A 22,084-nucleotide genomic window follows, 5' to 3' on the forward strand; every position below is an offset into this window, starting at 1 on the left:
GATAGTAGCTGCTAACAACATTTTCTATGAGGCAGGCACTAGCAAAACAAATTTTTTTAATCCTACTAACAACTCGGTGAGATAGGTAGTGTTATTATCCCATTTTCCTCATAAAGAAACTGAGCCAGACAAGAAACAAGGTATGTAGAGTCTATTTGGATGTTATCTTCCTATTTTAAAGAGCTATCCTTGTTAGGAAAAAAGATGCGAGAAGAATACAAAATTCTATTATATATGATGTAAAAGTCCAAACACATTAGGAAAAGGATGAGATGGATTGTCATTGAAATTTCTTTAGTTAGAAAGATATTAAAATGACAACTGAAAATGCAAAATCCAATGAATGTGTTACAACAGACAGATGTAGTATTTTAGGTTGGAAATTGCAGGTGCATATTATCTAGAAGAGTTACCTGAAAGTTTATCTTGAACCTAGGGGAGACCAAATGGCTCTAAAGGATTTGGGGTACCGATTATTGTAGTAACTACAGTTATGCACTGCAAAACAGTGTTTTAGTCAGTGAGAGACCATATGGATGCTTGTGGTCCCATAAGAAAATAATAGAGCTGAAAAATTCCTATTGCCTAGTTGATGTCGCCATCTTACCATAGCACAACACAGTACATGTTTGTGGTGATGGTGGTGTAAATAAACCTACTGTGCTGCCAGTTGTACATAAGTATAGTCTGTACAATTACATATAGACTTAAGATGATAATAAACAACTAAGCTACTTGTTTATATATTTACTATACTATTTATCATCAAATGTACTCTTTCTACTTATTAAAAAAAAGTGTAAAACAGTGCGATGCTATTTCTGGCAGCAGCCTCATACATCTTGTGTTGATGGCATCTCTTAATTGGTTTTTTTCTTAGGCTTGATTTAATCTCCTGTTGTTTAGATATGTTTAGATACACAAATATTTAGTTAGCATTGTGTTATAGTTGCCTACAGTATTCATTATCTTAACATGCTGCACAGGTTTGTAACCTAGTAGCAATAGACTATATGTGCCACATAGGGCCGAGGTGTGTAGTAGGCTCTGCCGCCCAGGTTTGTTTAAGTATAGTCTATGATGTTCAAGCAATGACAAAATTGCCTAACACCACCTTTCTCAGTTGTATCCGTGTATACGACAAATGACGGTATTTAAAAAACAACTTAATGTTGGTCAGTATTGGAAGATGATAACTCTAGATGTTTGCAGGCTATGTCTCATTTCTTAAAGTAGGTGGTGGGAGGGGGAGAAGAAAATCTTAAACAACTTCAATTTGCTTCAATAATAACTCCAATTAAGTTTGAGTTCATAATATTGTTTCTTTAGCATGAGATTGAGCTGCCTGTTTTAAAATTGTGGCTCATCTCTCAAGATAGCTATGAAGTATTTTGTGTTTTCTGTTTTTTTAAAGAGGATATTAAATCGTTTATTGATTACACATGATAATGGATAATATACAAGCTTCATTCCTATCTTTAATTTTATCTGGTACCATAATTCAATTTAGATATATTGCATAAGTTGTGCTAAACAATCATTCATAACTAAAGAAACTTCATGACTTTGCTTGGGTGACCCTTTTAATGGTGAACTCTAGGTCACAACACAGAAGCTGTCAATTAACTGCACTGTGGTTTCTAAAGACTGGCTCCTGTGCCCACGCAGGTTGTAAATAAGTTTCAAAAAGAACCTGGTATGACCCTGAAGGAATTCTGACTTCACACTGTTGGGGTAATTTACTAGGATGATTTCAGAGTAGACTATACACAGCACATTTTATAAAAAGACACATTTATTCAGTGTCATGATTGCACTACTAACATTTAGCAATCAACAAAATGGGTGCAAAAAAACGCCAAAACACTACATGAAACCCTTTGTTGGAATGCTTTGCAATTTCCACAGAACAGAAACTAAAATAACTTGTTACACAATTAGTCTCAAATACAATCCTCGAGGTTTTTGCCCATTCATGTGGGTATTGTCCAAAACAATGGTCCCCAACCTTTTTTGGGCCACGGACTGGTTTAATGTCAGAAAATATTTTCACGGACTGGCCTTTAGGGTGGGACGGATAAGTGTATCACCTGACCAAGACAGGCATCAAGAGTGAGTCTTAGACGGATGTAACAGAGGGAATCTGGTCATTTTTTAAAAATGAAACATCATTCAGACTTAAATATAAATAAAACGGAAATAATGTAAGTTATTTGTTCTTTCTCTGCAGACCAGTACCAAATGGCCCACGGACCTGTACCGGTCCGCAGCCCGGGGGTTGGGGACCACTGGTCTAAAACATGTCTTCTTTGTAGCATCTCAGCCCTGTTGTCATTGTGCTTGGCTATGTTCACAAATGTATTGTAACCTGTAGCTTCCCTGTTACTTCTCTGGCTTCCCTCTCTTGCTAGACTTTGATTCCTGGCAGTAATTAAAACCTCTGCCACCACTGTAGTTATTGCTGCTGCTGGAACCACCACGGCCACTTTAGTTTTGTGGTTTGGCAAAGTATTAGTGTCTACCACCATAGGGGACAGAGCTTTGCCTCCAAAGTTTCTTCCTTTCATGGATCCAAAACTTGAAGTTTGATGTTGTAATCGCCAAAATCATTATAGCTTCCACCACCTCCAAAATTGCTTCCATTAATACCAAATCCATTACAGCCATCCCACTGCCACCATATTTACCACCACCATGGCTACCACCAAAGCCACATCAACCACTCAAGTTACCTCCACAGCCACCTCCAGAGTTTCCATCAGCACTTAGACCTCTTTGACTGGATGAAGCACTAGCCATCTCCTTCTTGGATAGGGCTTTCCTTACTTTCACACTGGCCGTTCACAGTGTGGTATTTCTGAACGACAGTCTTATCTACAGAGTAATGCCCATCAGAGGTTACAAAAGCAATTCTCTGTGCCACTATCCTGGTCAGTCAAGATTCCAATCCTTTAACGTTTCCCATACTATTCAAATATTCTCTTAGGTGATGTTCTTTAGTATCTTCTTCAATACCCCTGACAAAATCTTTTTCACAGTTAAGTGTGCACCAGGTCTTTGAGATAGCCTGTTTGGTTCCACAACTCCTCCATCCACTGTGTGTGGCCTTGTACTCTCAGGCTGCATCCACCTCCTCCGCAGTGGCATTGGTGACAAACCCAAGCCTCTGGAGCACTTGGTGTTTCAATCTCTCATCACCACACAGTCTGTGAGCATGCCCCATTACCCAGAATGGGTCCAGACTCAAACATTGTTTCAAAGTACAGACCTCCTATAAAGAGCTTCTGAAGATATTTGGGTCTTTGGGAGACTCTAACTTAGACATGATGGCTGCAGGAGAGGAGACCTGAACGATGCTGACTCAGCAGTGTCCACTATCAGAAAGGCTATTTATTACCTGTGCTTTAGGACAAAACTGCCTGTGAGTAGTTGAGGTTACAATAAAGCAATGCTTCTCAAGTTTTAATGTGCTTCAGAATCATCTGAAAGGTTTGTTAAAACAAAAACGTTGGACCCCTCACTTCGAGTTTCTGATTCAGTACTTATTCTGGGTTACACCCCATAATTTATATTTCTTTTTTTTTTTTTTTTTTTTTTTTTTGTATTTTTCTGAAGCTGGAAATGGGGAGAGACAGTCAGACAGATTCCCGCATGCGCCCGACCAGGATCCACCCGGCATGCCCACCAGGGGCGACGCTCTGCCCCTCTGGGCCGTCGCTCTGTCGTGACCAGAGCAACTCTAGCGCCTGGGGCAGAGGCCAAGGAGCCATCCCCAGCACCCAGGCCATCTTTGCTCCAATGGAGCCTCGGCTGCAGGAGGGGAAGAGAGAGACAGAGAGGAAGGAGGGGAGGGGTGGAGAAGCAAATGGGCGCTTCTCCTATGTGCCCTGGCCGGGAATCGAACCCGGGTCCCCCGCACGCCAGGCTGACGCTCTACCGCTGAGCCCACCGGCCAGGGCCTATATTTCTTTTTCTTTTTTTTTTTTTTGCAAGAGAGAGCGGGACAAACAGACTGGAAGGGAGAGAGATGAAAAGCATCATAATGGTGGCACGTTAGTTGTTCATTGATTGCTTTCTCATATGTGGCTTGACTGGGGTACTCCAGCCGAGCCATTGACCCCTTGCTCAAGTCAGGGACCTTTGGGCTCAAGCCAGTGATGATGGGGTCATGTCTATGATCCCACACTCAAGCTAGAGACCCCACACTCAAGCTGGCAACCTTGGGGTTTCGAACCTGAGTCCTCAAGCATCCCAGGCTGACCTTCTATCTCAGGGGTCCCCAAACTTTTTGCACAGGGGACCAGTTCACTGTCCCTCAGACCGTTGGAGGGCCAGACTATAAAAAAAAACTATGAACAAATCCCTATGCACACTGCACATATCTTATTTTAAAGTAAAAAAACAAAACGGGAACAAATACAATATTTAAAATAAAGAACAAGTAAATTTAAATCAACAAACTGACCAGTATTTCAATGGAAACTATGGGCCTGTTTTTGGCTAATGAGATGGTCAATGTCCGGTTTCATATTTGTCACTGCTAGCCGTAACAAGTGATACGGTGCACTTCCGGAGCCATGACGCATGTGTCCATGTCACCGGAAGTAGTAATGTATGTGAGCAACGCCACACTTTGCCCCCGCCACATACAGTACTCACCACCAGTGAAAGAGGTACCCCTTCCAGAAGTGCGGTGGGGGCAGGATAAATGGCATCAGGGGGCCGCATGTGGCCCGCGGGCTGTAGTTTTGGGACCCCTGCTCTATTTACTGCACTACCGCCTGGTGAGGCTGTAATTTATATTTCTAAAACAATTTTCCAAGTAATGCCAATGCTGTTGGTGTCAGGACCATACTTTCACTCTCCTTTTCTTAGTAAGTTTTTTTATCCAGGGTAAGGTTAGAAGTAAATATAGAGATGATGAAATTTATTAAATGCTTATTAGCACTAATACTTTTGTAATAAGGTTGGTTTTTAAAATATTTGTTATATTTTGGAGAAATTGGTCTATAAGTGTGTATGGAAATGAGCCCTGTGAATCTAATTTAAAATGAATACTTAAGTAATTTTTTGATTTGTGATTTTAACTTAAAAGGTACAAGTATCTGTATAAATTTAGAAACTATTAGCATGTTGCAGAGAATTGAACATTCATTATATTCGAAACTTTATTGTAATGTATTTACTAGAGTTCTTAGAAAGATTTTCTTGTTAGAGGAAATTAAAGTGTTTAAGATAGAATATAGTAAATTTATAAATGCAATTTAGTATATATGTGAGAATTTAATTACCTATGTTTATAAATAGGATTCTTTAGCGATAAGAGTGTTTTCTGTTTGAGTTGATTATCAAAAACATCTTAGAAAATGTGTTGAAATTTACTAGATTTATAAACAGAATGCAAGGGAAAACTAGGTTTTTATATTTGTACTTCAATAAATCAAACATTTATTTAAAAATAAAGTAGCTGAAAATAGTTTTTTTCTGTGTATAAAGGCTCCCTTCACAGCCACTAGCAAACTTATATTAAATGACTTGATACATTTTGTTGAATGAATAATCTTAGTACAAAAAAGGGCCCAGTTTTAAGGTCAGATTCATGTATTAGAGAAAGACCAGAAATTTGCCTTTGTATTTAGCAATAAGAGAAAAAAATAAAATGTGATCAGATTTAAATCACAGTGTCCCTAAGATAAAGATAAACCTGTTGCTGAGGCAGGCAGGAAATCACAACTGTTCATGATAATGAGAATAAAGAGAAAAATTCTCATAGAACCCTAATGCAGAAAGAAGTATCCTCAGCATCTTTTTAGTAGATACCGATTCTAATTTCAAAAAAGCTAACTTTTTTACACCATTCTTTAATATAATCCAGTGGTGTAACAACAAAATGCAGATTAGTAAAAGCAGTTTGTACAGGGCCAGAGCAATCCAAAGATGCAGTTATATCTGATGATGTGTCTTAACTGGGAGTGCTAGCTTATAAACTATAGACTTTAGATCATCTAGTGAAGACTCTAGATTTTAGATTTTCTAGAGCAGTGCCTCTCAATAGAACTTTCTGTGATGAAAGAAATGTTCTCTATTTTTATTGTCAATATGGTAACCACTAGGCAAATGTGGCTATTGAGCACTTAAAGTGTGACTAGTGAGGAACTAAATTGAGGAATCTGGATTCTGGATTATGTATCTGCATTGGCCAATATGCAGATTGGTCAGTAGGCAACTAGGCACATGTGATTAATTTAAATTAATTTAAGTGAAAAAAATTGAGTTTTCAGTTTCACTGGTCACATTTCAAGAACTCAAAACCACAGGGTAGTGGCTACCATAATTAGACAATGCAAGCTAGAAAGTATTTCTGTCATTGCAAAACCATATCATTGGCCAGTACTGTTATAGAGCACTAGGTCTCAACAATGGCTGTACATTTGAATTCCCTAGGTAGATTTTTTTAAATTGTGATTTTAACACCTTACCCTTAGCATCAGATCTGTAAGATATGACAAAAATAACAAATTATGACAGAAATCAAAATCATTTAGTTTTCCCTGACCAGGTGGTAGCACAGTGGATAGAGCGTCAGACTGGGATGCGGAGGACCCAGGTTCGAGACCCCGAGGTCCCCAGCTTGAGCGCAGGCTCATCTGGTTTGAAAAAGCTCTCCAGCTTGGACCCAAGGTCGCTGGCTCGAGCAAGGGGTTACTTGGTCTGCTGAAAGCCTGTGGTCAAGGCACATATGAGAAAGCAATCAATTAACAACTAAGGTGTCACAACGAAAAACTGATAATTGATGCTTCTCATCTCTCTCCCTTCCTGTCTGTCTGTCCCTATCTAGGCCTCTCTCTGTAAAGAAAAAAAAAAAAAAAAAATCACAAAGTTTTAAACTTTTCAGGTGATTCTGATACATAGTAAGATTAAAAACCACTGTTTTCTTTCTTGTTTCTCCCAGTTACTCAAATTATGAGTCTTGATGAGTTAGTAGGTTTTTTTTTCCTTCATAAGTATTTTGGGCATGCACTCATATTATGACTCAGCTTAATAAAAAAGATGCATGTTTAGGCCTGACCTGTGGTGGCACAGTGAATAAAATGTTGACCTGGAATGCTGAGGTCGCCAGTCTGAAACCCTTGGCTCACTGGATCAAGGCACATGTGAGAAGCAGCTACCTAGCTATGAGTTGATGCTTCCTGCTCCTCCCCCCCACCACTTCTCTCTTTCTCTCTCTCTCAGATTAAATAAAATCTTAAGAAAGAAACAAGAGGCCCTGGCCGGTTGGCTCAGTGGTAGAGCGTCGGCCTGGTGTGCGGAAGTCCCAGGTTTGATTCCCGGCCAGGGCACACAGGAGAGGCGCCCATCTGCTTCTCCACCCCTCCCCCTCTCCTTCCTCTCTCTCTCTCTTTTCCCCTCCCGCAGCCGAGGCTCCATTGGAGCAAAAGATGGCCCGGGCGCTGGGGATGGCTCCTTGGCCTCTGCCCCAGGCGCTAGAGTGGCTCTGGTCGCAACAGAGCGAAGCCCCGGATGGGCAGAGCATCGCCCCCTGGTGGGCGTGCCGGGTGGATCCTGGTTGGGCACATGCGGGAGTCTGTCTGACTGCTTCCCCATTTCCAGCTTCAGAAAAAAAAAAAAAAAAAAGAAACAAGAAATGCATGTTTAAATTATCTGCCAACCTCTAGATAGGAACAGAAAACACACCTTAGGAAAATTGAGGTGACAGTGAAAAGTTCCTGAAAGGAGGGAGTGTTTGTGTGCTTGGGGAGACATGCTGAAGATAGAATCTTGATATATTTGCTTCCAGTCTTTTATAAGAGAAAACATAGGGTTTTTGTTTGTTTTTTCTTTCTTTTTTTTTTTTTTTTGTAAAACATGAATGATAAATATAAAGAAGTCATACTTTATGAAGATTGAAGTTTAAAAGCTACTTCTAATCCAGCCATCTGGAGATATTATTAATATCGGGTAGGCAATATTGTCAAGATCTTCTTTATGTATATACTCAGATAGGATAATGGGTAGATGGTTAGAAGGAAGAGTGACTGAAAGATACTTGTTTGCCATTAGAATTTCCTAAAATGTGTGTCTAAAATTAGTGAGAATTTGATGTTGTTGTGACATTCTTGTTTCACTTTCAGGTGGGGTATATTTAGCTCTTTGAGATAACAGCAGTTTTCATCTCCCATATTTCTTCTCCCCACTTCTTGATGTTTACTCATTATTTTTACATTTTTCATACTTGTAACGGTCACAGTTAGTTTTCAGCTCCATTTTTGTGAGTTCTTTTTGTTTAGTACTGCCCACTAGTGCTTTGGTAACGTCCTCCTCATTCCTGGAGTTTTAAATTTTGATACAGTTGACATAATTTCAGTTTTGTGGTATTAAATAATGTTTCAGTAAAAAGGCCTTAATGAAGATAGGTTGTTTTCTTTTTCCCCTACTAGGTGATTTACCATTTATGCATGAATTCCTGAAGAATTTGTTTATTTTTAAACACCATAGTTTAACCAGGAAGAGAAATGGGGAAGACAAGATTTGTGATGCATGCATGTGTTTATGTGTAATTCTCTGTTTTTTTTTATTTTTATTTTTTGATTTCAGTGAGGAGGGAGGGAGAGAGACAGGAACATCAAGCTGTTCCTTTATGTGCTCTGACCGGGGTCCAGCCAGTAAACTGCACTTCTGGACAGTGCTATAACTAGCCTAGCAATCCAGCTAGGGCTATGCATAATACTCTTTTAAGAGTTAATCTTTTCCTTTAGGATCCATGTCATCAGAGCAGCCACTATATGGAGAGTGCTAGTATTGAGATAGAGGGAAAAGAGAGCAAGAATATAATGTTGGGTCTTAACACTTCTGCCAGGAATACTTGTCACTTTCTTCATGTTGCATTGGACAAAAGCAAGTCACATGGCCCTCTCTGGCATCAGTGGATTGGCAATGTGTATTTTATATTCCTTCCCAGGGAGGAATGCAGGATACTTAGGAACAGTAATACAGTCGTCTCTCACAGTGACTGTTTTAAAAAACCAATTATATTAGTTTGACAGGATTTTGAAAATTGATGTGGTTATTGTCATGAGTAGGGAGTTGATTAGGGAAGCCTGTTTCTTCTGGAAGTTATTCAGTCTGCGAATTTGATCCTTTCAGAAAGTCTGTTAACAGTGCTTCTCACATTTATTGTTCAAATAAGTCAGTCATGAATCCAGCAGTTCTGGAGTGAAGCCTGAGGTTTTGCATTTAGGCTATGCTTCCAAGTAATGCCATTGCTGCTGGTATTTGGAACACAACTTTAAGTAGCAAGGCTGTGTAGCACTCTATGTCATGGACATTTCCATTTAGAAGCAGGCACCCCCCCCAAAAAAAAAAGCCTTGGCTAGATGGAGAAAAGGGGCACTTCAAGGGAAAGTAGGAGATGTTACCAAATAAAAGGGAAGATGAGCAATGAGAAGGAATTAGTTGGGTGTGTCTCAAAGGTGAAATAAAATAAAATGAAATTACAAAAGCCCCATAAGTTAACCACTTAGTTTATTCTTCTTTACAAAATAGGTTTAGTGAACTGGGAGGAGAGAAGCCATTGCAGTATTACTGTGGCTTCGGTAGGAAGTAATGGAGTAAAAACAGTGAAAGTATTATTTCCAGAGGTTCAAGACAGTTAATAGAAAGATAGGGTGATATCTGGAGGAGGAGGATTGTAAAGTTGAAGAAAAATTGAGGGATTCTTGTTGTTTATTTTTGTTTTGCTTATGGATGAGGAGTCAATAATATCAAACGAAAGGTTAAAGATAGGGGCGTTTTTCCTGCACTTGTCATCATAGAGGGAATCAGTTAATTAGAAAAACTGTTATCAGTCTTTTTAGAAGATGCTTTTAAAGTTTTAAAATCTCTATTATGTTTGAAAATATTGATTCTCACATCAATATTTTTTATCTGTAGCTACTACCAAAATTATAATAGTCATGTGGGGATTTTTTAGTATATTAAAACTGATCTCACAGTTTTCATTCTTGGTTCCTAGGCTTACTTTCTTGCTCCAGTTTGCCTTTCCCATTCTTTTACCAAAATGATCTTCAACTCTTAAGTTCTGATGCTGCTCTGTCAATTCTCTGCTTAAAAATCTTTTGGGACTTCTGAGTAGAGTAATATAGCAAGCTAGGTAATTCAGAGTATCCCACTAAGAACAATTTTAAGAGGCACGCCAATAAAAAGCAAGTTCTGTTGAGTGTCTCAGAAGCTAAATGATATGGCTTGATTGTGATTTGACTGAGAACAGGCCTAAGGAGAAGTGGTTCCAGCTTAAGATTATTTTTTCTCTGATGGATATGTTGATTTCAGAAGCAGCAACTGAGAGATAAAATGGTGCTTTTAACAATCTATCGGTATAAGGGGACAGAGATACAGTTCCTATGTAAGGGAAAAGGGGAGGGGCTGAACTTCTCTCACTCAGGTCTCCAAAATACTATACTCCAGGATTCAGAAAAACTGAAGTAGCATAGCTTTCAGAGAATGATAGCTCAGCTTCAACTTTTCACCCCTGTATCTTCATTCACAATACCTAGAATTGCTAGTTTCCTTGGGTGTTTGGCAAAAACAAACATTAATCTTTTCTGCAGAGATACACCTTTTTATGTGACAAATTCTGTTTATAGATAATTTTGCAAATTATCTATCACAAAATATAATTAGACATATGACAAGACTTCAGAAACAACAAGGCTAGAAACAGATGCAGAGGAACTAACTCTTGATATTGTCAGATTTAAAACAGCTCTGTTGAGAATTTTGAATGTTATAGAAAGATATAAACTATCAAAAATAAAAATGTACATTCTAGAAGGGAAAAATGTAATTCTATAAATCAGTACTATCGGATTTACAACAAATTAGTTACCACAGAAGAGAGAATTAGCGAATTGAAGGAGAGGGACAGAAGAATGAAAAATGTGAGAGAGTAAGCTTAATACAAGATACATGAGAAGTTCTAGGGCAGTGGTCAGCAAACTCATTAGTCAACAGAGCCAAATATCAACAGTATGACGATTGAAATTTCTTTTGAGAACCAAATTTTTTAAACTTACACTACAGTGTGTCCGTAAAGTCATGGTGCACTTTTGACCAGTCACAGGAAAGCAACAAAAGACGATAGAAATGTGAAATCTGCATCAAGTAAAAGGAAAACCCTCCCAGTTTTTGTAGGATGATGTGGTAGCATGTGCGCATGCACAGATGATGTAACACTGTGTATACAGCGGAGCAGCCCACGGCCATGCCAGTCGACATGTGGACAGTACAGAGGAAAATTCAGTGTGTTCTGTAGCTTGCTAAATTCAAATCCATGACCAAAGTGCAACTTGAATATCGGTGCGTATATAATGAAGCACCACCACATAGGAATAACATTACTTGGTGGGATAAGCAGTTGAAGGAAACCGGCAGTTTGGTGGAGAAATCCTGTTCTGGTAAGCCATCAGTCAGTGCCGAGTCTGTAGAGACTATTTGAGATAGCTACCTAAGGAGCCCTAAAAAATCTGTGCATGAGCCCACATCGAACTGCACTGAGTAGGTATGAAACTAGTAGAGTTTTCCTTTTATTTGGTGCAGATTTCACATTTCTATCATCTTTTGTTGTTTCCTGTGACCGATCAAAAGTGCACCATGACTTTACGGACACACTGTATATAAGTAGGTACATTCCTTATAGAGGTAGCGCCCGCACATGGTATTTTGTGGAAGAGCCGTATGTGGCTTATGAGCCACAGTTTGCCGAACACTGTTCTAGGGTATTTGAGTTCACAAAGGAGAGGCAAGATAATGGGCAAGAAGCATTATTTAATGATACAATGGATGAAAAATTCAAAACTGGTGATATTTAATTTACAGATTGAAGAATCCCTACAAACCCCTAGTGGAATCAAAACAAATTCCGTCAAAGATGAAAAAATTTAAAAACAATCAAAACAAATAATGATACATCATTATTGATACAACTATCAATAAGATTGATAGTTGATTTCCCAACTGAAACAGTGAAAACTAAAATGCAGGAGAAAATATTACAAGTCTACTATTCTAATCCCTATGACATTACCCAAATGTGTAACAAAAATGGTAACTATGAGGGCAAAACTAAATGAATGTTTACTGTCTATATTTTATTGAGTTGCACACTTGAAACCTGCACCCTAATAAGTTCAACTATAAAAGTTAAATTAATATCTTATAGTGTTTTTATACACATATGTGTAACTAAAGTTTGTAATTACAATTGTATGTAAATTTTGGCAAGTTAATGTCTTTGCATTGTCCAGAAACAGGTTAAAACTACTAGTTAATATGAGACTGAGATAAGTAATTCAAGCTATAATCTCTGGGATGAACACTAACAAAATTGTGAAAGAATGTATGACTTCCAAATTAATGAGAGGAAAACAAAATTAATAAATAATCATTTAAAAGAAAGCAAGAAAGGAGTTTAACAGGACAGAAAAATAGAAAATAAAGCAAATACACTGATTAAAAGGTCCTGCTTTAGAGACAGATTAAAACATAAAGGTTGAAAGTAGGAAAAAGAAGCAAACACTAATGTAAATAAAGTAGGTACAGTGTATAATTATATTAATAGGAGTCAAAACAGACCTTAAGGTCGTCAGAATTTTTGACGAGTTTCCAACTACCTGGAAGATGTAACAATTCTTCATTTATAAGAACCTAATATCATGTTTTCAAAATATAGAAAGCAGATTTATAAGGAACCTGCAATAGTAGTGGGGATTTTTAACAACCTCTTTCAGTAATATTCAGAATAGCATACAAAGCAATCCAATGTGGATATAAAAACTTGAAACAACACAGTTAGAAAAGTTGGCCCCCATAGATGTGGAGATAAATGTGTGTGTGTACATATTCATGCTAGCACACAAACAGTACCCTACAGTACAGAATATACATTCTTTCTAAGGACATATGGAGCACTTGCTAAACTTACTTATTGATAATTATGCAAGTTTTAACAGATTTCCAAGGTTTGAACTTCTTTAGAGTATTTTCTTTTACAACAGTGCAGTTCAGCTAGAAATCATTAATTAAGAGATGTTTTTAATGGTAACCACCATTGAAAAAACCACCACAGAAGCACATGATTTAAAAAAGATAGCAACAGAGGAAAGATATATGTAATACAACCAAACAAAAACAAAAGATAGAAAAACAAAAGAGAAGAATCAAACAAGACACAAAACTAACAGAAAGCAATCTATAAAATGGCAATAGGGAACTCACAAGTGTCAATAATTACACTAAATGTAAGTGGATTAAACTCACCAATAAAAAGGCACAGAGTAGCAGAATGGATTAAAAAAGAAAATCCACCTGTATGCTGCCTACAAGAAACTCATCTAAGCAACAAGGAGAAAAACAAATTCAAAGTAAAAGGCTGGAAAACAATACTCCAAGCAAATAACATCCAAAAAAAGCAGGCGTAGCAATACTCATATCTGATAATGCTGACTAAAAGACAGCAAAAGTACTCAAAGACAAAAATGGTCATTTCATAATGATTAAGGGGACGCTGAATCAAGAAGACATAACAATTCTTAATATATATGCACCAAACCAAGGAGCACCAAAATATATAAGACAGCTGGATTAGAGCAAGATGGTCCTGGGCAATGGAGCAAGGGCCCCAGATGGGCAGAACATCGCCCCCTAGTGGGCTTGCCCCGGGGTGGGGGGGGGGAAGAAGGTGGTGTCGGATCCCAGTCAGGGCACATGCAGGAGTATGTCTCTGCATCCCCTCCTTTCACTAAAAGAAAAAAAAGAAGGTTGAACAGAGGGACAATGACAAAACAAATTTGTAGGATAATAGGATTGAGAGCCCTGTGAGGACTAATGTTACATTTTTAGACTAGTTAGTTTATAAATATGTATATCTTCAAATAATTGGGTTAGATATATTGGAAGAAATGATTCATAATTTAGTTCTTTATAACTTCCTTTCTGCTGACAGTTACTTATGCTTTTAATTTACTTCCAATTATTAGTATTTCATACTGGTCAGTTCCTGCAGCAAGCAGGGAGGAAGTACAATACATTTCCTTTTTTTTTTTAACAGTTTATTGTCTTTTAGAGCAGAGAACGTGTGAACAAGCTGTATTACTAGTGAATCTCATAGATAACAGCTCAGTGAACTCTGTTTATCAATCTTTGATATTATTCCAAAAGGAACATGAATTTAATAAAGGTTTTGTCTCTTTTTTTGTTTTTCTTTCAGACACTGGCCAAAAGAAGACCCTAGACAAGAAAGATGGAAGACGAATGTCTTTTCAAAAACCTAAAGGGACTATTGAGTATACTGTAAGTCAATTGTATTTAACCTGTTTACACTTGGGGACCATTGAGAATAGGAAAATTATTTCAGGGACTGCTAAGGCAGAAATCACCCTGAGCTTAAGTAAATTTGACAAAGATCATTGGGTCTAGAATCTTACACAACATCAGGGTGGTTAACTCTGTTGCAGATTGGTATGAAATTTTTGATGGATAGGTAGTTGAAAATCACTGCTGTAAGTTATTTGCCTTTGAAAAAAGCTAATTTATCTTTGTAGTAATCTTATTTAAAATATTTTTTTGTTTATACAATAAATGAGACAAGGGTAGTTAGTTATTTTAAAAATCTGTAGTTTGACTACTGTTTTAGTTAATAATGGTTAAGTTTTTAAATGTATTTTAACACTTTTTTTCTTTAAAGAGAAATTAAGTGTGATACAAAGATGGTTATTCCAAAATATTTAATTTACTATAGATGATAATTTATTGGGAATCAAAGTTTCTGTGCTACAATAATTTTTATTAGGTTGGGCTTTTAAGAAAATACTTTTTGCCCTGGCTGGATGACTTGGTTGGAATATTGTCCCAATATGCAAAGAAAATACTTTTTTAGAAATTTGATCTTCATTTTATTTTTAGCAGTGCTAGTAGTGATAATGAGAGTGGCAAACAGAATACTTAAAAGATAAGTTGATACTAGTCTTCCAGAATAACCATCACATTAGATTATTTATACTGATGTGTAGCTAAATTCTGTTAGCTGTGAAAATGGAGCTTCTTTCCATCTTCAGAAGTGACCCTCAAATCTTCCTGCAGTCGCTTTCCACATTTCTGCTTACTAAGGAAAACTGAAGAAGAAATCAACTTTAGTCTGTGGTGTGCTGCTTATTTGATTGAATGTAAATATTATTTTATTAGATAATGTCAAAATGTTATAAAGCATTTGTTGTAACTGAGCTTAATTTTGGGTTATTTTGTGTTTTTGTAATGTAATATAATTGTATTAAGAAAATAACAATTTTAAACAATTTAAACATTTGTGTCATTGAGAAACCTTTCAGTGTTTCAGTCTTGACTGTTTGCCATGAATCCTTAAAATTGAACCAGTTATCAAAACCTTGAGTTATAATTCACAATTTGAGATTTTATGTATTTTTAAAAGGTTAGGAACCAGATAACTTGGTAGAATTATATTTACTATCTAAGAAAATCTCTTCTTAACCCTTTGAGTGTACGAATGTTCAGAATCCTCGTGCCTCCTGACCATCCAGAGTACGATCGTACAAAAATTTTTATTTTTAAAATGTGTAAGGTAACATTAAAAAAGGGCAAATGTATGTTCTTTTTGTTTTCATAAATTAGTTATCAAACAAACATGGTTTTAAGTTAATAAAACTGTAACTGGAACTAATTTCATTTTTTGAAAAAAAAAAACTCGCTCCCAGGGGTCAGCAAGTATGAAAAAAATTCACTACTCAAAGGGCTAACATATCATAAACTTAAATTGAATGTGCTTATACCTTCTCTGCTGCTTGAGAAATTGAGAAAATAAGTTCAAACAGTAAAATATTGGGTAATGTAATTGATGTATTCATTAGGGTTTATTAAGGCATAATATTATAGACATGAAGACGATATTATCTGCACATGAACCGTGTGCTTGTGCAGAACTGTAAAAGTTTAGTTGGTTTTGAATTCAGGTGTCTACCATTCTTTGTTTTGGTAATTTAATAAAACTTGTGTTATCTGTAGAAAAATTAAATTCAAATGAAGAACCATTATTTTAGGGAGAAGGTTAATGGAAATTCGAAACTATTTTTTTTAATGTTATAAATGATCTTTGGGATATATCAAGTATTGACCAAAAAAGTTATAAAATTGTCTCTAGCAAGTCTTTGTTTAGTCTATTTTCTGCCAATTCTTAATCCTTTGTTTCCTATGCCAAATCCTAAAAGAAACAAATATAATTCTAAAACTAAGATATTTTCTTATATTCTATTATAATTTTAAAAATCAATAAAATATCTTTATATAAAATGTTAATATAACATGATTTTTCTATTTAGGAAAATACATATATCCCTGTGTTCTTTTAAAATAAAACTTGTACTATCACACTGTACTTTCAAAAACGTTTATTCTAAAATGTGATCTAGTTTAAATATATTTCCAGACCACCTAAATATAGTATAAATTTATGTTATATTTTAGCTACCTTTAAAGGTAAAATCAGCACTGGCTGGTTGACCCACTGGTAGAGTGTCAGACTGGCATGTAGGTGTCCTGGGATTGACTTCTGGTCAGGGCACACAAGAGAAGCCACTGTCTGCTTCTCCACTTCTCCCCTTCTCCTCCTTTCTCTGCCTTCTCCTCCCTCAGCCTTGGCTCCATTGGTTCAATGACGTCAGTCGTGAGCCCTGAGGATTGCTCCGTGGAGAGTCTGCCTCAGGTGCTAAAAACAGCTCAGCTGTGAGCATGGCCCCATTGGGCAGAGCATCAGACAGGGGTTGCTGGGTGGATCCTGGTTGGGGTGCATGCGGGAACCTGTCTGTCTCCCCTCCTCTCACTTGGAAAAGAAGAATAATTAAAAAACAATAAATTAAAATCATATATATGTATACATATATGCACATATCTGCACAAACACATAGTTGTTAATTGTAAAATCACTTTTAGTGGGAATCAAGCATAGACCTTAAAAATATTGTATGTTATCATTTTCTTCCTAGTTAATTTAATATCTTTATACCTTTTTATTATTATTTTATAAGTGAGAGAGACAGAGGGACAGATAGGGACAGACAGACAGGAAGGGAGAGAGGTGAAAAGTATAAAGTCTTCATTGTGGCACCTTAGTTGTTCATTGATTACTTTCTCATATGTACCTTGATGGGGACAAAGAAGGTAAGGGAAGGAGGGGGTTACAGGCAAGCCAGTGACCTTTCCTTGGGCTTCAAGGCAGCGACCTTTGGGTTCAACCCACACGCATGCCAGCAACCTCGGGGTTTCGAACCTTAGTCCTCTGCTTCCCAGGCCGATGTTCTATCCACTGCGCCATCACCTGGTCGGGCTATCCCTGTACCTTTTTCTACTAAAGGAAACTTTTCCCAGGTCAATCCCGTGATTTAAGGTTTCTATAACTATGATCATTAAAATATACTAATGATTCAGAAAGAGCTGGCTGAACTTTGATTCAAATATATTTTTTAATACATTTAAATGACAGAATCTGTACATAAGATAATTAGAAATAGTAATTTAAGGTTAAAACAGACACACTTTGCTAAAATAAAATACCGTGTTTCAAGAAGTTATGTTTTAGAAACTATTTAAAGAAATAGTATATTGTTTTAAAGTGTAAGATAAAAATCACTTGTGTTATGTAAATCATATTTTGTAGTTTGTAATTGTTTGAAGTAGAGGCCCACATGTACTTATGTTGTTTCATGATAAGCATATATTCTATTATAATAGGTTAATATCATTTGCTAACAGCACATAGAATTTCTTAAGTTATCTTCTCTCCAAAGTTGGAAATATGCTACTGGTTAATCAAATGTAAGATTGGTCCATAAACGTACAAATGATTACTAAACCTCATAGCTCACTTTTTCTGTTTTAACAGATTAAAATATAAAATGATTTATGTTTGTTTTTTAACAGGTTGAATCAAGGGATTCGTTGAATAGTATAGCCCTGAAATTTGATACTACGCCAAATGAACTTGTTCAATTAAATAAGTTGTTCTCCCGAGCAGTTGTTACTGGACAGGTAGGTACCTGTTTTTAATGCATTGATGTTTAGTAGCTGACAGAAAAATATTCGTTGCAGCATAGCTAATAATATAGGAAATTAAAGAATAAAAATTTTATGCATGCTTTAAACAACTCAGATTGACTCCAGAAAAAAAATTAACTGTCACTTATATTCAAATGAATTTTTCTTAATACATATTGACAATAATTATAAATTGTCTCTTAAATTTAGGTTTCAAGAGCTTTTTAACCCTTTGAGTAGTGAGTTTTTTTCATGCTTGCTGACCTCCAGGAGTGAGTTTTTTTTAAAAAAATGAGATTAGTTCCAGTTACAGTTTTATTAAATTAAAATCATGTTTGTTTGATATCCAATTTATGGAAACAAGAAGAACATACATTTGCCTTTTTTTAAATGTTGCCTTACAAGTTTTTAAAATAAAAATTTTGTACAGTTGTACTCTGTATGGTCAGGAGGCTCTAGGACACACATGAATGTTTGTACTGCTCAAAAGGTTAAATACACAAAGCTGTACGTGATAAAAACTTCAAACCTTTTTAAAGGTTACGTTATCTGATCTCAGACTTCTAGCTTCTTTCTCCAGAAGCAGCCACAGTTACTAATTTGTATTCCCTTCCAGAAATATTCTAGACTTTTTTTTTTCTTTTTTTTGTGACAGAGTCAGAGAGAGAGACAGACAGGAAGGGAGAGAGATGAGAAGCGTCAATTCTTTTTTGCGGCACCTTAGTTGTTCATTGATTGCTTTCTCATATGTGCCTTGACCCGGGGGGCTACAGCAGACTGAGTGCTCGAGCCAGCGACCTTGGGCTCAAGCTGGCAAGCCTTGCTCCAACCAGATGAGCCCGCGCTCAAGCTGGCAACCTTGGGGTCTCGAACCTGGGTCCTCTGCATCCCAGTCCGATGCTCTATCTACTGTTCCACTGCCTGGTCAGGCCTAGCCTTTTTTTAAAATTTAACTTTGACTTTGGAAAATGTTTTCTATAAGCACAGCATAATCTCAGACTTTTTTTGTATATGGAGGTTTGCACTGTTTTTATATATTTTAGTTTATGTAGGCACTGTAAGCTTTATACTGTTCCTTCTCTTTGACTATGGAAATGTGGCTGTAGGGAGCACTCTTGTACATATCTTATTTCTTTATATATGGATATTTCTATTAAGCCTTTGAAGTAAAATTGCTGTAATAAAGGATATGTGCATTTAAAATTTTGCTAACTAGTACAAAATTGTTAATCTAGACCAGGGGTAGTCAACCTTTTTATACCTACTGCCCACTTTTGTATCTCTGTTAGTAGTAAAATTTTCTAACTGCCCACCGTTTCCACAGTAATGGTGATTTATAAAGTAGGGAAGTAACTTTACTTTATAAAATTTATAAAGCAGAGTTACAGCAAGTTAAAGCATATAATAATAATTACTTACCAAGTACTTTATGTCGGATTTTTGCTAAGTTTGGCAGAATAAATCTTTATAAAACAACGTACTGTAGTTAAATCTATCTTTTTATTTATACTTTGGTTGCTCCGCTACCGCCCACCATGAAAGCTGGAATGCCCACTAGGGGGCGGTAGGGGCCAGGCTGACTACCACTGTTCTAGAGAACTCCCGTAGTTTGTAACGGTTGTTTCCCAGCCCTATCCTTGGTAGTGTGTATTACCAAACTTTCTTAATTGATTTTAAATAGTGTGTTTTCTTTATTATTATTATTATGGTAATAAAATTTTTATTTATTTATTGCTGAATGTCATTAAAATACTTGCTAATAAAACACCATCTGATTATTAATATTTCAGTTTGGGTTCATGTTTTCTTCCAGGTTTTGTATGTTCCCGATCCTGACTACGTCTCCAGTGTTGAGAGTTCTCCATCTCTAAGTCCCATTAGTCCCCTGTCACCAATGTCATCTGAGGCTGAATTTGATAAGACCACTGTAAGTATCCTTGTTTTTCAAAGATAACTATAAAGATATCTCACTGTACATGTATATGTCATTTTTTTACTCCTACTTAGACTATTGTTAGAACAAAGTTTTACCTTTTTATTTTGTTATTTAAATTTGTAAATCCAAGTTTTTAAAGTGAAGCATTCTTTTTAAACCAGACACCTTAGATTAATTTATTGTTGGTGGTTGGTCCCAAGATATTTTCCAATTCACTGATAAATAACATGTAATAATTTAACTAATGAAGAGGTTTTACTTAACAAACATGAGCTTATCATGATACTAAGTTCATGTTCAGTTGATTTTTATTTCAGTTTTTCTGAATATTTATCTAGTACTTAGAACTCTTGAGTTCATTTTTTCACACACCTGCCTTTTTAAAAATAATTTATTATCATCTTAATCATTCTTCCAAGTATTTCAAATAATTAATAGTGGATTAATTTAGCATTTTTAAGGAATGAATATTTTATGTTTTTTTACAAGTGAATTTCAAGGAATCAGACTTTACTTGATAATTTTTAACAAAATCTCTCTGAAAGGAGTTATGTTTTTGTGCCTTTCCTGTATAAGTTAATACTAATAACAATTTCCCATTTTTATAGTGATATAACAATTATGTTTGTAAGTAAAAGGCTCTTCTCCATTAACTGGCTGGACTCCTGTGAGGGATTCTTCTATGTTGTTGTGTTGACTTTAGGAGACATCTTTTTCTTCTCTGCCTCAGTTTGCACTGAAAGTTTAAGATACCAAATGGTGTACTGGTAATAAAACACAAATTATTCATTTTAATTTTCCTGTAAATTATTAGTTGTTATAAATTAGTTTCACTTCTTTCATAGAGTAAAGTACATAATGTATTATTGATGACTACTTTAATTTTCATTCCATAAGACACACATTTTTCCCCCCAGAAGTGGAGGGGAAAATGCCCGTGCATCATATGATCTTATGGAGCAAAATATACAGTATTTTATTAAATATTTTAACACACCCTTTTTGTGTATGTGTGTGTTTTTCCGAAGTTAGAAGCAGGGAGGCAGTCAGACAGACTCCTACATTAGCCCAACCAGAATCCACCAGGCATGCCCACCAGGGGGCAATGCTCTACCCATCTGGGGTATTGCTCCCTTGCAGCCAGAGCCATTCTAGTGCCTGAGGCAGAGGTCATGGAGCCATCCTCAGCCCCCAAGCCAACTTTGCTCCAATGGAGCCTTGGCTGCGGGAGGGGAAGAGAGAGATAAAAAGGAGAGAGGGAAGGGTGGAGAAGCAGATGGGAGCTTCTCCTGGGTGCCCTGACCAGTAATCGAACCCGGGACTTCCACACACTGGGCCGACGCTCTACTGCTGAGCCAACCAGCCAGAGCCTTACCACATCATTTGGTTCAGAATATTTTTTTATCCTCCTTAAAACCCTAGGTGTATTTTATGGTCAGGTGTGTCTTATGGAGCGAAAAATACGGTATTTTACTTCTTTCCTGGGTGTGTGTGTGTGTGTGTGTGTGTGTGTGTGTGTGAGAGAGAGAGAGAGAGAGAGAGAGAGAGAAGTAGTGTCTCTTTCAAATGTTTATTAGTATTAATTGGATATCTTCTTTGCATAAGCATGATGGCATTTTAGATGGCCACTTTAGAATGTGGTCACATGAAAACAATATATTACACATATTCTCATCATTGATGAGAATGAAAGTCAGATGGAACGATAGGTATTGCTGGGCCAGATGATGGAAGACTGCCTTGTTGAACATGACCAGACCGTTTTCTCATGAGACTTAAAAAAGGGTGTGCTCTAAGGGGCATTGACAGAGGAGAGCAGTGCAGCCTTAGGCTAATTTAATTCGTGTTTTAAATTCTAAAGCACAGTTCTGGAAAGCCTTGACTACAGCATCTTCCCTATGAACCTATGGGGCCCCTTTCTGTCCCTTAGCGTATTCCAAACTTGGCGTTATTGAAAGTGTAAAGTCAGAGAGATGAGAGTGCTGAAGCTCAGGGGAGCCACAGGGCCCGATGCCCTCCTACTCACAAAGGCTCTTCTCCCCGTTTGCCTGT

General features: G+C 36.8%; 1 protein-coding gene across 2 annotated transcripts in view; it reads left to right on the forward strand.

Annotated features, from left to right (window-relative positions):
• The window catches only part of OXR1 (oxidation resistance 1), a 507,670-nt gene that overhangs the window by 415,695 nt on the left and 69,891 nt on the right, over nucleotides 1-22,084 (forward strand). For both annotated transcript variants that reach the window (XM_066379348.1, XM_066379349.1), the window contains 3 exons: nucleotides 14,264-14,346; nucleotides 17,983-18,090; nucleotides 19,910-20,023. In XM_066379348.1, the coding sequence (XP_066235445.1) occupies nucleotides 14,264-14,346; nucleotides 17,983-18,090; nucleotides 19,910-20,023 (305 nt within the window). The remainder of the gene's footprint in view (nucleotides 1-14,263; nucleotides 14,347-17,982; nucleotides 18,091-19,909; nucleotides 20,024-22,084) is intronic.

The sequence above is a fragment of the Saccopteryx leptura genome, chromosome 3 (genome assembly GCF_036850995.1).
Source record: "Saccopteryx leptura isolate mSacLep1 chromosome 3, mSacLep1_pri_phased_curated, whole genome shotgun sequence".
Taxonomy (NCBI): domain Eukaryota; kingdom Metazoa; phylum Chordata; class Mammalia; order Chiroptera; family Emballonuridae; genus Saccopteryx; species Saccopteryx leptura.